The sequence below is a fragment of the Saccopteryx leptura genome, chromosome 2 (genome assembly GCF_036850995.1).
Source record: "Saccopteryx leptura isolate mSacLep1 chromosome 2, mSacLep1_pri_phased_curated, whole genome shotgun sequence".
In the NCBI taxonomy this organism is placed as follows: domain Eukaryota; kingdom Metazoa; phylum Chordata; class Mammalia; order Chiroptera; family Emballonuridae; genus Saccopteryx; species Saccopteryx leptura.
In genome coordinates, this window is record NC_089504.1 from 804,275 (window position 1) to 819,600 (window position 15,326).

Below are 15,326 nucleotides of genomic sequence, written 5' to 3' on the forward strand. Positions count from 1 at the left end.
GGGTGTTAGAGCTATTGGGTCTGAAGTGGTTTCCCTGAAAGGCCAAGAGCCTGGGAGGGGACCAAGGGCAGGGCAGGAGATGGCGTGGGAGGAGCCTCAGAGATCTTCTCTCCCGTTTGGCTTGGAAAACTCCCTGACCCATGAGTCTTCCAGCTCCCTTGGAGTCAGTGCTAATAGCTAGCAGGGAAACCCAACAGACCCTGGGAGGTGACAGGAGAGGCAGAGCTGCCTGCTGGGAGAAGCTCCAGATGGCTTGGCTGCCTGCTCAGTTGCAGTGTGGAGCCAGAGCCATTTACAGTCCAGACATTGAGGTTGTCCCTCCTGGAGAATCCAGGTTTGGGGTGGGGGAGGGTGTTTTTGGTGTTTTCCTGGGAGGAGTGGGCCTGGGTTTCTCTGGACTTGGATTCTCAACCTATACTTGCTTGCCACACACAACCCCACACTCCCGCAGCAAGCAGTTGCAGGAACCCTACAGGGGCTGACAGGCCAACAGAGATGGACCTAGAGAGGACTCAGAATGGAGGGCTGGGCTCTAGTCTACCTGCAGAGCTGGGAGTGGGAACACCTGGTGGGTGGCCAAGGAGGGTGGGAAGCAGTGATGCCACTGGGCTGAGCGGCTCTAGAGTCACGGAGCTGAAGCACAACCCTTGCTGGGCTACCAGATCCCAGAAGGACATCTCCCTATGTCAGGCCTTGTGCTGGACACCAGGGGGTGGCAGGGACCAGAACTAGCAGGCAGAGCCCCTCAGTGAAGCCTGGTCTGTGTGTGCTGGAATCAGGTGAAGGGGCCACGAACAAGGAGAGAGGGTGGGCAGAGCAAGGGTCCTAGGTGATACTCAGGGACACTCGCGGCTCTGCCGCCGAGGGGAGAGAGGCCCTCCTCTCCACCCCCACCCTACCTCATGGAGGAGCCACACTGGCTCTGGGAGTATCCGACTGCCCCACTCCTGACAGGGCAGACAGCAGGATAGCACAGATCTTTAAAAAAAAAGACAACCTTTATTGACAGTCATGGCCACTAGGGTGAGCCCTGAGGTGAAGGAGGGCCCATCCCTTATCCACTTGCTTGGCCTGGGCACCTGCTGGCGGAGGGACAACATGAGGGGACCCCCATGTTGCTGAGACTAGAAGCAGGGCCTTCCTGCAGCCCAGGGGGGCGTGGAGACTTCAGACAGACCTGGAGCAGAGGTGACCCAGAGCCCGCCATCCCTGTTGCCGCTGTGAGCACATAGCTAGGACCCCCCACGTGGTGGGCTGTGCCTAGGTCTTTCTTGCTCCACCCAGGGGCAGTGGAAGTTGGCAGCTGCCTCTCTTAGCACCTGAGAGAGTGAGAGAAGGCAGCTGCTGCCACAAAGACGCTTTAAAGACAGACTTGCTGGGAGCCAAGCTGTTGATGGGTGCGGTGCAGAGAGACCTCTGCCCACCGGGGGCCTTGTCAGCTGTCCTTTCCTCCACTGCTCTTCTGTTCTGAAGCTGTGGCCTTGGCCAGGTTCCCAGCTTGCCTCTTCAGGACACTAAGCAGAGTCTGTGAACTCTCCAGGATCTGGAGACAGAGACGTAATGGTGGCTATGTCGGAAATTCCCACAACCCAGCCCCCTCACATGGCTATGGCAGAACCTGGCCCTGGGTGCTGTAGGACAGGAGTAGCCGAGAGGAAGCCTCTGAGGGAACAGGAAGGGACAAGGTCGAGAGGGCTCTTTTGCCCCAGAGTCTAGCCCAAAGCCCCTTCCTCGCCACCCTGGAATGCCAGCCAGTCAGCTCTGGCTCCTGCTGCCACTCTGCCCTTCAGTCTGGAACAAGTCACATGGTACTGAGTACAGTGTACAGAACAGAACCTGCGACATGCAAGGCCCCACTGATAGCTGGACCATCACTCCCCGGTGGACTTAGTCATGCTACAATCCTGTTACTTCTAAGTGTGGGTACCTCAGGCCAGAAATGCCTGGGGACTTGCCTGGCACACAGATCCCTGAGCTGCCCTGAGCCCCACCTTGAGATAGGCGGCCTCCGTCTCGGCGATGGTCTGATCAAACTCCTCTCGAGAGGCGATCTTTCGTCCCAGATTCTCATCGACTCGGGCCAGTTTCTCACTCAGCTGCTTCACCTCATTCTGCAGCCGCTGCTTCTCATCCTCCTCCTGCTGGATCTGCCGGCACAACTCCTCTCGTTTCTGGAACAGCTCCTCAATGCCTGGGGTGGGCCGAAGGGGCAAGGGTTGTGGGCACGGGGCTGGAAGGACAGCACCACCCTACCTGCTCTGGAGCCCACTGTTTTTGTAAGACACAAGGGTAATGAATGCAGAAACCAGGTGCCGGCTGAGCCAGACCAGTGTCCTAACTTCCAGGAGTCTCATGTTTATAAAGAAAGTACCGGGAGCTCCAGTGGCGCAATCGGTCAGCGTGCGGTACTTATAAAGAAAGTACCGCACGAGACCACCCGGAGCGAGGCTGAAATCAATACGTACTCAAACCATTCGTTTCTTTTCTTTCTTTTTTAATTTTCTTGCTCACGCCACAGATATCCAGCACTGGGTGCGTGGTACACCGTGGCTGTGCGCTGGACAGGTCCGAACGGACTCCGCGCCATCCCGGCCAGGCCACCCATGCTCCAACAGTACAACAAACTCAGCGATGCGCCGTTGCCCGGCTACAGCCTGAGCCTGCAAGCCGGCCAGCCCCGCGCCCTCCCCGCTTGCCCTGCAAGCCGCGCTGCGCGGCCGCTCACACTTTACGAGCTCGTTGTTGTAGTTCTGCAGCGCCGCGCCCTGCTGGGTCATAGCCGCCGCCCTGCGGTCCCTGCCGCTCCAACCGCCGCTAGCGCCGCCGGCGCCTGCGCAGTGCCACTAAGCAGCGCGCCCACCGGCTAACGTCACCGCGGCGCGCCTCTCGAGGTGCGTCATCGCCGCGCGCGCGCGCAGGCGTGCGTCATCGCCGCGCGCAGCGTCGGAGGAGCGGGTGGGTGCCGATGGCGGCGGCCGCGGCCGAGGCGGGCCCTCCCGGGCCGGCACAGGAGCTGCTGGCGGCCTGGAATACCGTGAGCACCGGGCTGGTGCCGCCGGCCGCGCTGGGACTGGTGAGGCCCGAGGCGAGGACGGTGGGTCGGTGCGGGGTTCCCGGGACCCTGTGCATTGTGTTCACCTATGACTGCCTCCTTCTTTCATTTCTTCCTTCCTTCCTTCCTTCACATCCCGCCTCGTTCGGCTCCCCTGTCCGCCCGGCCGCGGACGAGGGGCCGCGGGGTGTTCGCTTCCTCTCCTCCGCTGTGTGCCTTCCTCACCGTTCTCCACCTGTCCTCGCCCTGCCCACCTCTCCGTGGTGTTGTTCCCTTCTCATCCTATTCTTCTGCCCTGCAGGCGTCCTCCCGGACCTGCGGTGCAGTCCCCCCGAAGGAGGAGGAGCTGCGGGCGGCGGTGGAGGTTCTGAGGAGCCACGGTCTGCACTCGGTCCTGGAAGAGTGGTTCGTCGAGGTGCTGCAGAACGACTTGCAGGCCAACATCTCCCTCGAGTTCTGGAATGCCATCTCCCAGCGCGACACCTGTACAGACGAGCCCCAGTGCCTTCTGCTGCTCCTGGACGCTTTCGGCTTGCTGGAGAGCCGCCTGGATCCCTACTTGCGTAGCCTAGAGCTCCTGGAGAAATGGACCCGCCTGGGCTTGTTGATGGGCACCGGCGCCCAGGGGCTGCGGGACAAGGTCCACACGACGTTGCGGGGTGTCCTGTTCTTCTCCACTCCCAGAACCTTTCAGGAAATGGTCCAGCTCCTCTATGGGCGCTTCTTGAGAGTCTACATGCAGAGTAAGAGGAAAGGAGAAGGGGGCACTGACCCGGAACTGGAGGGGGACTTGGACAGCAGGTATGCCCGCCGCCGGTACTATCGGCTTCTGCAGAGCCCCCTGTGCGCGGGATGCGGCAGTGACAAGCAGCAATGTTGGTGCCGCCAGGCACTGGAGCAGTTCCACCAGCTCAGCCAGGTCCTGTAAGTACTTGTACCTGTGCGCCCAAGCCCCCGTTCCTCCTGACTCTTGTTTGTTCCTCTGGGTCCAGCTGACCTCTGCAGAGAGCTGGCCAGCTGGCTGGGGTCTGCCACCTGTCCTGATAATCATGGACATGGCAGAGGGAGCGTTGCCAGGGCCTTTGTGCTATGAATTTAACACGTGTTGTCCTTGACGCAGGGTTGTGTGTTTGTCCCTCACGCTAGCCCAGGGTTCCACACTTTGCTTGTGCTAAGATCCTCTGTGATCCCAAATTTCCTGCAGAGCTCACTGTACTTTCTGTAGGCTTTATGGGAAGAACGATGTTCATTCTACCCTGTAGTTGCAAAAGGTGGGCTTGCTGTTTCTTCTCTGTAGCAAAGTTTGGAGTTTAGGCCAGCAAGCTGGGCAGGCAGATTCCTCTTTAGCCCTCTGAAAAGGAAAGGATTTTGTTGTTGGTGTTAGAGCTAGGTCCCACCCTCTGTGGCCACTTATAACAATTTTATCCTGTTGAGTGAAGTATGGGCTTCTTGCTGGGTCCATCCCAGATGAAAATTACACAGAAGTGTTCTTACTCATCTTCTTATGAGTCTCTTTGCCATGGTAGACCAGGATTTGTACTAGAGGTCACCCGCAGTGACATTCATACGTATGTGGCCAGGGTGGCGATGCATGTAGACGTAGTTTGAGAGTCATTTCTAGGAGGTGAGGCTTTGATTCCTGAGAGCCACACAGGCTGCTCACACGGGGAAGGCCAGTGTCCCAGCCCAGGCCCAGAAGCCAGCTGAGGAGGGCAGGCAGTGCCTTGCCAGTGCTCCGTCCTCAGGATCCCTGGCACAGTGCCTCTGTCGGAGAGTTGTGACCACGGATGCTCTGGTCTCGGGGTGGGGTGTGTACACGTGTGCTCCGCATGCTCCACACGGATGCTCTGGTTTCGGGGTGGGGTGTGTACCCGTGTGCTTCTCGTGCTCCACACGGATGCTCTGGTCTCGGGGTGGGGTGTGTACCCGTGTGCTTCTCGTGCTCCACACGGATGCTCTGGTGTCGGGGTGGGGTGTGTACGCGTGTGCTCCGCGTGCTCCACACGGATGCTCTGGTGTTGGGGTGGGGTGTGTACCCGTGTGCTCTGCATGCTCCACACGGATGCTCTGGTCTCGGGGTGGGGTGTGTACACGTGTGCTCCGCGTGCTCCACACGGATGCTCTGGTCTCGGGGTGGGGTGTGTACGCGTGTGCTCCGCGTGCTCCACACGGATGCTCTGGTCTTGGGGTGGGGTGTGTACGCGTGTGCTCCGCGTGCTCCACACGGATGCTCTGGTGTCGGGGTGGGGTGTGTATGCGTGTGCTCTGCGTGCTCCACACGGACGCTCTGGTGTCGGGGTGGGGTGTGGACGCGTGTGCTCTGCGTGCTCCACACGGATGCTCTGGTGTCGGGGTGAGGTGTGTATGCGTGTGCTCTGCGTGCTCCACACGGATGCTCTGGTGTCGGGGTGGGGTGTGTACGCGTGTGCTCTGCGTGCTCCACACGGATGCTCTGGTCTCGGGGTGAGGTGTGTATGCGTGTGCTCTGCGTGCTCCACACGGATGCTCTGGTCTCGGGGTGGGGTGTGTACGCGTGTGCTCTGCGTGCTCCACACGGATGCTCTGGTCTCGGGGTGAGGTGTGGATGCGTGTGCTCTGCGTGCTCCACACGGATGCTCTGGTCTCGGGGTGGGGTGTGTACCCGTGTGCTCTGCGTGCTCCACACGGATGCTCTGGTCTCGGGGTGGGGTGTGTACGCGTGTGCTCTGCGTGCTCCACAAGCAGGCTCTCCTCTAGGCACAGGCTCAGTCTTCTGGAGCGGGTCAGTGCCGAGGCCGTGACCACCACCCTGCACCAGGTGACCCGAGAGAGGATGGAGGACCGCTGCCGGGGCGAGTACGAGCGCTCCTTCCTGCGCGAGTTCCACAAGGTGAGGACGCCCCCTTTGGCCCCTGGGGACCAGGGGATGGGTTTCTGGCCAACCTGGCATGCTGGCTTTAGATGCAGCCAGGGACTCTGATGACCCAGGCCTCACTGGTGGTTGGCGCTGTCTTGGTGCTGGGCAGAGGCTGGTCCTTAGGGTCCCATCTTGGTGACAAGCAAGGAGGAGCCTGTGCTCAACAAAATCTGTGCAGAGTCGCATGGCTGGAAGCAGTGCCTCGGACTCTGTGCCCCAAGGAGGGGCCTCAAGGTGCCCGTGCTGTTGGAGCATGGCCTGAGACTCTGCTCTGGGCTCTCTGGAGTTGTGGGGGAGCTAGGACCAACTGTGGGGGGCTTCCCAGCCTGCTCCCACTTCCCAGTTATCTTCCCCACTGCTTCCTAGTATCTGCCGCCTGAGAGTGCAGATTAGCTGCGATGTGGGGGTGGGGTGGGGAAGGATTCAAAGCCGGTGTCCTTCTGACAGTGGTCTAGAGTGGGTGTGGGTCTGGAGGCCTGGTTGGGGTAGCCATGCTGCCCCCACATTGCAGAGTGTCTGGGTGGTCTTCTCGGTGGTTGGAAGGTATGTGGGGAGGTGTGTGTGTCCTGGGTCCCTGTGGTGGGATCTCTTGTAGGTTTCCATGTTTGCCCTCAGAAAAGTGTTCACTGTACACTGAGCAGTTGCATGTGGGGGCTAGCTGTGTGTGTGGTCCCCAGATGTGTCTGTGTCTGCCTCTCAGGAGGAAGTGAGCCCGTGCTCTGTGCCCTATGTCAGGGCCACTGTTGCACGTCAAGGGGCAGGGGTTGCATTGATGGAGGGCCTGGGATGCCCCCTTGGGACCCACCCCCTTGCTGCTTTTGATGTGCTTCTGGCCTCGGGGACTGCCCAGGGCCCAGCCAACAGGGTGCGTATCTGTGCAGCTTGTCCCTGCCTCTGTTCTGGGTCCTGCTGGGCTAGGCCCCCTTCCTATGCCTGTGCTTTCCCAACAGTGGATTGAGAGGGTGGTCGGCTGGCTGGGCAAGGTGTTCCTGCAGGACGGCCCCGCCAGGCCTGCATCCCCAGAGGCTGGGCCCACGCTGCGGCGCTGGCGCTGCCACGTGCAGAAGTTCTTCTACCGCATCTATGCGGGCCTGCGCATCGAGGAGCTCTTCAGCATCATTCGAGGTCAGCCCCGCCCACCCCTGCACCCACCCACCGGCCCCCCTGCCTGCCTTGTGCCCTGGCCCTGCAGATCCTAAGGGTGGTAAGGGATGCCTGGGGGGTGCTGTCTGGAGAGGAGCTGGCCCGCCCCCACAGGGTCGCTCCCCTAGCCCAGTGTCTGAAGCATGGCAGGTGTGTGAGAGGAGGTGGGGCACAGTGCTTTTAGTGTCCAACCCCTCCTCCCTCCGTCTCTCGTTCCTGCTCTGGACTGGCCCTTCAGTGCTGTGTCTCTCTGCCCTTTAGGGTAGTGATGGTCAAATGTGTGGGCACCTGAAGGCATAAGGGAGACTATTGGCACTGAGCGGGTTCTGTGCTTCCGGTGTGGGCCTGGGTGCTCACCCTCCAGGCCCCGCTGCCTGCGTGTTCTCTCTGGCACACACACTCCGTGTGCATCCGTGTGTGCGTGTGCGAGGGCTGTTCCTCTCCACACAGACTTCCCAGACTCCCGGCCAGCTGTCGAGGACCTCAAGTACTGCCTGGAGAGGACTGACCAGAGGCAGCAGCTGCTCGTGTCCCTCAAGGCTGCTCTGGAGACACGGCTCCTCCACCCTGGTACAGGCCAGACCACCATTCACCCTCAGGGCCCAGATCTAGGAGCCCGAGGGTCCAGTCTCCCGGCCGCCTGCAGGGTTGCGGTTAGGGGGGCGGTTAAGAAGCAGTTTTGTGGTCCTGGCTGGGTAGCTCAGTTGGTTAGAGAGTCATCTTAACATGCCAAAGTTGCAGGTTTGATCCCCGGATCAGACATACATGAGAATCCACCAATGAATCCACAAAGGAGTGGAATAACAAACTGAAGTTTCTCTCTGTCTCTCTCTCTAAAAATCAGTGGATTAAATAAAAAGAGAAACACTTTTGGGGGTTGACCTGGGGGTGGTATGGTGCATAACCCCAGGACACAGACTGCTTGATGTTGGAGGACTCGGATCTTGGGAAGTTCTGAGAAAGCTCATGTAAGCTGTGGTGCTGGGGAGGGGAGCGGCTCCCTGCAGGTTGATGTCCTGGGAGTGAGGTCTCAGTGGCCACCTGGACAGCCTGTGCCTGCCTCGAGGTCCTGGGCTTGTCCTGGGCACAGCCATCATCTCCGCTTCCTCTCTTGCTGTAGGTGTCAACACGTGTGACATCATCACCCTCTACATCTCTGCCATCAAGGCGCTGCGCGTGCTCGACCCTTCCATGGTCATCCTGGAGGTGGCCTGTGAGCCTGTTCGCCGCTACCTCAGGTGAGCACTGTGGGCACTGCTAACCCCTCCATTCATGCGGCCAAGGGGACACCAGGGACACTGTCTTCCTGCTGTCCCTGCTCAGTGACACCGTGCCCCCGTCCCTTCTCCTTTTCCAACACAAAGAGGTGCCCCGGCTGACTAGACTCTGGCTGACGGGAGGAGTGGGGTCCATAGCAGGGGCCAGACTTGGTTAGAGAAGGTGCTTGAGCTGCCGCCCTGAAACCTCGGGGGCCGCAGGGCTGGGCAAGGCTGTGCGGTGCCTGGAACTGCCCTGATCTCTGCCTTTGCCTCTTGGCAACAAACGGCCCCGCCCTGGGTGCATCTGGACATCTCAGCTCCTGCTGCCACGAGGGGTGGTTTGTTTTATTTTAGGGAAGTCCAGCGGGCTTGTCCTTGGCCTGGGGCCGGGGCGCTGGCTGTGGGGGGGTGGGGGGAGTGTGGATGTGTGCCTGTGGTCAGGCAGGCAGGCATGGAGGCACCTGAAGGCCAGTGCGCTCGCACGGGCAGGACGCGGGAGGACACGGTGCGGCAGATCGTGGCCGGGCTGACGGGGGACTCGGACGGGACCGGGGACTTGGCGGTCGAGCTGTCCAAGACGGACCCGGCGAGCCTGGAGACTGGCCAGGACAGTGAGGACGACTCCGGCGAGCCCGAGGACTGGGTCCCCGACCCTGTGGATGCTGACCCAGGTCCGTATGCACCAGCCCTGCCAGCTCTGCAGTGTGGGGAAGGTCCGGCTGGGTGGGCTCTCTGGTCTTCAGGTTTTGCCCTATGTGCCCTGAGGCTTGAGGAGTCAGAGGTCAGTGCCCCAACTAGCTTGGCATCCGTACCTGGGCCTCATGGGGTCAGCAAGTTGGCCTCCCCACCCAGGTGGTGCCGCCTCTGTCCACTGAGGTGCCAGGGACACCCCCTCCCTTCCTGCGCAGGGAAGTCCAGCTCCAAGCGGCGCTCCTCGGACATCATCAGCCTGCTCGTCAGCATCTACGGCAGCAAGGACCTGTTCATCAACGAGTACCGCTCGCTGCTGGCCGACCGCCTGCTGCACCAGTTCAGCTTCAGCCCTGAGCGGTGAGGCACCAGCAGCCACCCCCACACCGTCTCCGGCAGCCTGCTGTTGGCCCCAGCGCTGCCCCGGGTCCCCTCGGCTGGCAGGCACTGTCCTGGGAGGGCGGGGAGCAGCCCCTTGCCGGGGGGCACTGGGCACTGTGCTGCAGGTGCTGGTGGGTGGTGCCGCTGCAGCCCTGACCTGGGAGGGCGGGGAGCAGCCCCTTGCCGGGGGGCACTGGGCACTGTGCTGCAGGTGCGGGTGGGTGGTGCCGCTGCAGCCCTGATCGGCACCCTCCTAGGGAGATTCGCAACGTGGAGCTGCTGAAGCTGCGATTTGGCGAGGCCCCCATGCACTTCTGTGAGGTCATGCTGAAGGTAGGCGCGCAGGCCCGCCCACCATCAGCTGCACCCCAGCCCCACTCACCCAGCCCTTCCTGAGCCTGCCCCACGGCTCCCCCAGGACATGGCCGACTCCCGCCGCATCAACGCCAACATCCGGGAGGAGGACGAGAAGCGGCCTGCGGAGGAGCAGCCGCCATTCGGGGTCTACGCTGTCATCCTGTCCAGCGAGTTCTGGCCCCCCTTCAAGGACGAGAAGCTGGAGGTGCCCGAGGACATCAGGGAGGCCCTGGAGGTCTACTGCCGGAAGTACGAGAAGCTGAAGGTACAGCCCACACCTCCCTGGGCGGGGGCTGCAGCCTGACTGGGAGGCCCTTCCCAACGGGCAGTGTCTGGTCCTGCCGAGCACCTGGGCGCCGGCCACCTCTGCTGGCACACTCGGTCCTCGCTGTCCCCTCCTGACGCGTCAGTGTGGAGGTGAGGGTGCTGCCCGCGTTCTGCGTCCCGGCTGCCTCCTCTGCGTAGCCGAGTGTGTGCATGCCCTTGCATCACCCCCGTCTTCCTGGCAGCAGCCTCTGCTGCTCTGGGTGGCCCTGTCCCTCTGGGCTTCCTTTCCCACCGTCCACTCTCTGGCCTCTGAGGACTAAGGGCTGGGGGATTGCACTTGCCTCAGGGAGAGTCAGGCTGTGTCTGCTCTGTGGGTCCGTGCCCAGCAGCCACCTCCAGGGAGTCTACAGATTGCTCTGGACGTGGTGCCCTCTGTGCCCCTGCCCTGCCCTCTGTGCCCCTGCCCTCTGTGCCCCTGCCCCTGCCCTGGCCTAGAAGCTGCTTTCCTGGGTCTCAGAGCACTGGACGACCAGGACCGAGCTGTCTGTTGTTGGGTCCTGGGGCACAGGGCTGGGTGAGCCGGACGTGGAGGGGTGGGGCAGCGTGGCCGAGGCGTGTGGCCGGCAGTCTAGGGGGCAGGTGTGGGCAGGTGGAGCCTGGCGGGGGGGAGAGCGGGTTCAGTGGCGTGGACGACCCTTCCTTCCAGGTAATGGTTCAGCAGGGACTTGTTAGGAAAGAGGAGAGAGGACACCTGTCCCAGGTTTCTGGGGACAGGCGGAGGAGTGGGCTCATGGGTCCCGAGAGGATGCTGGGCACCCACGCTGGAGATGAGTGGAGTCGGTGTCCAGGTGCAGACTCTGGGCCCAGGAGGAGCGGGCTGCCCTGGAGGTGGGAGCCAGCAGGCGGGGCCCCGGTGCCTCAGGACACAGTCTCAGTGGGGGCCGCTGGGACTGGGGGGCTGGCAGGGGTGGCGCCCCTCCAGGTGTGCTCTTCAGGGGCTCTGGGCCGCTGGGACTGGGGGGCTGGCAGGGGTGGCGCCCCTCCAGGTGTGCTCTTCAGGGGCTCTGGGCCGCTGGGACTGGGGGGCTGGCAGGGGTGGCGCCCCTCCAGGTGTGCTCTTCAGGGGCTCTGGGCAGCTGGGACTGGGGGGCTGGCAGAGGTGGCGCCCCTCCAGGTGTGCTCTTCAGGGGCTCTGGGACTGGGGGGCTGGCAGGGGTGGTGCCTCTCCAGGTGTGCTCTTCAGGGGCTCTGGGCCGCTGGGACTGGGGGGCTGGCAGGGGTGGCGCCCCTCCAGGTGTGCTCTTCAGGGGCTCTGGGACTGGGGGGCTGGCAGGGGTGGCGCCCCTCCAGGTGTGCTCTTCAGGGGCTCTGGGACTGGGGGGCTGGCAGGGGTGGTGCCTCTCCAGGTGTGCTCTTCAGGGGCTCTGGGCCGCTGGGACTGGGGGGCTGGCAGGGGTGGCGCCCCTCCAGGTGTGCTCTTCAGGGGCTCTGGGCCTTGTGCATTGCCGTCACAGGTAAGGAATCGAGCTCCTGAGGGAGGGGGGAGCCTGTAGGCCCAGTCCCTGGAGGGGCTTCCTTCCAGATGTGGAGGGTGGGAGGCCGTGTTCCGTGTTCAAGGGCACGGCCACATAAGTGAGTCTGCGGCCTATGAGGCTAGAGAGGCAAGGACAAACCCAGGCCCGTGCCTCTGCCTTCCCCCAGCTGAGCTCCCACCAGCTGTGCTGGACACGGGCAGCACTGGAGTGCTGGCTGGAAAGGTGCTGGCCTTGGGTGGAGCCAGGGTGCCTGGCGGCCATCTGCTGGTGCGGCCAGCAAGCTGCCGCCTGGGCTCCCGTCCTCTGTGCGTGGGGCTGGTCCTCACTCTTCCCTCAAGAACTGTGGAAGCAGCTGGAGCAGCGCTCGGCCCGAGTGGCTGGATGTGTCCTGGGGTAGCTGTAACAGAGCCAGGGATGGGCTTCAAACTGCAGCACGTTTGTCTTAGTGCTGGTGCCTGAGGCGTCACAGAGTGAAGGTGCCACAAGGCTCTGCTCCCTCTGACGGGTCCAGGCGAGGGTCCCTCCTGCCTCTCCCAGCGTCTGGGGGCCTGCGGTGTGGGAGCCATGCTCCAGCCTGTGGCTTCTCCCCATCTCTGTGTTGCGATCTCCCTCTTAGGAAGGCATGGGCCTGTTGGGTAAGGGCTCACTCAACTCCAGTGTGACCTCATCTTAACTGCCTCTTTGATGACCTGGTTTCCAAATAAGGCACATTCTGAGGTACTGGGGGGGTTAGGACTTGAACATCTTTCGGGGGTTCACAATTCAGCCCATGAGAGTCCACCCTTTGGGTCCCCAAACTCATGTCTGTCTAACATGCAGAGCATGTCCAGTCCATTCCACCATCCCCCAGGGTCTTACCCACTCCACCACCAACTCTCATGTTCCAAATCTCATCTAGATACCCAACTCAGAAGTCCCAGCTCTCAGCAGCTACATAGCATGTGAGTCAGGCGAGGATGGGACTTGCCTGTGACACCAGACAGTAACTGCCTTTCAAGTGTATAATTGTGGGGAAGACGGAAGGAGGAAGGGAAACAGAGGGACAGGGCACAGGCCTCAGTGTGTCGGACACGGCTTGAAGCTCCATCAGTTTTGACGGCAGAGAAGAATCATTGGCTGGGTGCTGTCCTTTCAGCCTGCATGGTGGCCCCGGCTGCCCACCAGCCTCTGCACTACAGAGAGATAGCTCTGCCCGCCGGGCACACGCTCATTCAGCTAGCTGTCGCCCCCTCAGTCCAGGCCTGCCGCATTGCCGCGGGTCAATTCTCAGCAACCTTCTTGGCCCCCGTGCAGGGCGTCTGAGACGCAAGGCAGGGCCCTCGCGACTCCTCTGGGCCCCGTCTCGGCCTCGGCCTGAGGCTGCTGGTTGGTTTCACCATGGCACAGCCCAGGTTTTCGGCCACACTCCTGGCTTTGTCCCCAGAGCACACAGGAATGTCCAGATTATCCGGTGCTGGGTCCTGTTAGCCAGTTTCTTTCTCATAAGGAGAAAGCAGGCCGCCCTTCCCCACCCCCCGCCCCCTGCTCGGTAATCTCAGCTAAGTGTCGAAGTTCAGCACCTGCAAGTGCTGCTTCCACCCAAGAGAACAGCTCGGCCAGGTCTCTGCCACCTTTCCTCCAAGTTCCGACAACACGTGCCTCATTTTGACAGACCTCTCACCAGAGTGATCTCTGCTGTCTGTGTTCCCAACACCTGTCTCTTCGGGGCAATCCAGGCTTTTGTGAGCATGCAGCTCAAACTCCCGGCCTCTGTCCATCACCCAACTCCACGGCCACCTCCCCATCTTTAAGTATTTGTTATAGCCGCCCCCCTTCCTGGGACCAGAACCTACTTCCTGTGGCTGCCATAATTAAGTGCTACAGGCCAGGTGGCTTAAAACAACATGGATGATTTGTCTGTCCTGGAGGACGGAGTGGGAGGTGAAGGTGTCTTGGGGCCCGGTGCCCTCTGAAGGCTGTGGGAGGGAGTCTTTTCAGCCCCTCAGCTCCTGGTGGTGCAGGCCAGCCCGTGCTTGGCTTGTGGACGTGCCTGGTCTCTGCCTCTGTCTTCACGGGGCTTTTTGCTGTGTCTGTGCCTTACATGTCCTTTCTCTCACAAGGACACCGGTCATGTTACATGAGGGCCCAGTCTACTCCAGACTGACCTCAACTTAAACTTGCAACGGCCTGTTTCCAAGTCAGGTCACCTTCTGTAGTTCTGGGGGTGAAGACATATGAGACATGGTTCAGCTTCTAACAGGTGTCCTCGTTGGGCCCTCATTGTTACATTGTGGTAGTTGGGGGTTGGGACTCAGAGCCCCCCACACACACACTCCCTCTGCCACTGCCTGCCTGCCTGCTTAGGGTGGGGGAGCAAGTCAGGAAGCCCTTTCCTCAGCTGGGCTGCCTGTGCTCACGCCGCCTTCCTCAGGCCATGCGGACCCTCAGCTGGAAGCACACCCTGGGCCTGGTGACCATGGACGTGGAGCTGGCGGACCGCACCCTGTCTGTTGCGGTGACCCCTGTGCAGGCTGTCGTCTTGTTGTACTTCCAGGATCAAGGTGAGCCAGCCGCAGCTCCGGGCCTGGGCCTCACCCGTCTCTGTTGGGGAGGGGTGGGCAGGCCTTGGGCAGCCCCTTCCTGTCTCCTTCCCGAAGGGGCCTGGCGGGGCTGATGAGGCAGGGGAGGGGCGGCCTGCCCGTCTGCCCAGTGTGCTTGCCCATCTGCCCACACAGCCAGCTGGGCCCTGGAGGCTCTGAGCAAGGTAGTGAAGATGCCGGTGGCGCTGCTGCGGAGGCGGATGTCGGTGTGGCTGCAGCAGGGCGTGCTGCGGGAGGAGCCCGCGGGCACCTTCTCCGTGGTGGAGGAGGAGCGGCCCCAGGACCGCGACAACATGGTGCTCATTGACAGCGACGACGAGAGTGACTCGGGCATGGCCTCCCAGGCCGACCAGAAGGAGGAGGAGCTGCTGGTGGGCCGAGCGCAGCTGGGCTGGGGCTGCGGGGGCGGGGAGGCGGCCGCGGGGGCGGCCTGGCTGACGCAGCCGCTGTTTTCCCAGCTCTTCTGGACGTACATCCAGGCCATGCTGACCAACCTGGAGAGCCTGTCACTGGAGCGCATCTACAGCATGCTCCGCATGTTTGTGGTCACCGGCCCCGCGCTGGCCGAGATCGACCTGCAGGAGCTGCAGGCCTTCCTGCAGAAGAAAGTGCGCGACCAGCAGCTGGTCTACGCGGCCGGTGTCTACCGTCTGCCCAAGAGCTGCAGCTGATGCCCGCCAGGCCCTCCCCACACAGTCCCCACCCGCCTCCGCCCTGTAGGAGGGACAGCCCAGCCCCCCCCCCCCGCCTGGTCACCCCTCCCCCCACCCTATATCTTTGCCTCCCCCCACCCCTGCCCTGTCCCCGGAGTGCGGAGTAAAGCGCATGGTTCTTCATCCTTTCCCTGTCCCGGTGGCTTTGTGGGCCCCCCACAAACACGTGATCCAGGTCTCCCTCCAGACTGCCTCCCCGCTGCAACCTGGCAGGGAGAGGAAGCAAGTGAGGGAACTGCAGAAGAGCCCGGGCCGCACACCTGTGCTTGGGCTCTGAGCCTGGGGGAGTTCTGGCACGTGGGCATCTCCAGGCCCGCAGCTCAGGCAGGAGCCAGCGCGCTGTGTTTTGGAGAACCTCGAGCTCTCCACCGGGCCTCCAGCTCCGGACTCCTCTGGCCTTCAGAAAGAGCGTTGAGGTCACTCTCTGCCCAGCCTAAAGGTCCAGACCCCAAGT

The 15,326-nt window shown here is 62.1% G+C and overlaps 2 protein-coding genes across 3 annotated transcripts; one reads left to right on the forward strand and one right to left on the reverse strand.

Moving 5' to 3' along the window:
* Positions 1–980: 980 nt before the first annotated feature.
* On the reverse strand, positions 981–2,843 carry SSNA1 (SS nuclear autoantigen 1). Its single transcript, XM_066365544.1, has 3 exons — positions 2,726–2,843; positions 1,992–2,191; positions 981–1,543 (listed from the first exon to the last, which is right to left on the reverse strand). Exons 1-3 carry the CDS (start codon positions 2,775–2,777, stop codon positions 1,436–1,438), a joined length of 360 nt encoding a protein of 119 aa, XP_066221641.1. The 5' UTR covers positions 2,778–2,843; the 3' UTR covers positions 981–1,435.
* Positions 2,844–2,924: 81 nt separating this feature from the next.
* Positions 2,925–14,847, forward strand: ANAPC2 (anaphase promoting complex subunit 2). Of its 2 annotated transcripts, none has more exons than XM_066366607.1 (13): positions 2,925–3,073; positions 3,354–3,976; positions 5,789–5,921; positions 6,899–7,073; positions 7,542–7,661; positions 8,212–8,329; positions 8,840–9,021; positions 9,259–9,400; positions 9,679–9,754; positions 9,840–10,043; positions 13,991–14,120; positions 14,295–14,530; positions 14,618–14,847. In XM_066366607.1, the coding sequence occupies exons 1-13, from the start codon at positions 2,966–2,968 to the stop codon at positions 14,828–14,830; spliced, it is 2,460 nt and encodes an 819-aa protein (XP_066222704.1). In that variant the 5' UTR covers positions 2,925–2,965; the 3' UTR covers positions 14,831–14,847. The 2 variants fall into 2 exon arrangements, with proteins under 2 accessions (XP_066222704.1, XP_066222703.1); XM_066366606.1 differs by having other exon boundaries at positions 2,934–3,094.
* The last annotated feature ends 479 nt before the right edge of the window (positions 14,848–15,326 follow it).

Bases quoted from the DNA above. Each gene is read 5' to 3' on its own strand.
- ANAPC2 (XM_066366606.1), top strand. From the start codon at position 2,966: ATGGCGGCGGCCGCGGCCGAGGCGGGCCCTCCCGGGCCGGCACAGGAG. The intron at 5,922-6,898 runs GTGAGGACGCCC...CTTTCCCAACAG, and splicing joins TCCTGCGCGAGTTCCACAAG to TGGATTGAGAGGGTGGTCGG. The intron at 7,074-7,541 runs GTCAGCCCCGCC...CTCTCCACACAG, and splicing joins GCTCTTCAGCATCATTCGAG to ACTTCCCAGACTCCCGGCCA.
- SSNA1 (XM_066365544.1), bottom strand. From the start codon at position 2,777: ATGACCCAGCAGGGCGCGGCGCTGCAGAACTACAACAACGAGCTCGTA. The intron at 2,192-2,725 runs GTGAGCGGCCGC...GGCCCACCCCAG, and splicing joins CAACAACGAGCTCGTAAAGT to GCATTGAGGAGCTGTTCCAG. The intron at 1,544-1,991 runs GTGGGGCTCAGG...CTCTGTCTCCAG, and splicing joins CGGAGGCCGCCTATCTCAAG to ATCCTGGAGAGTTCACAGAC.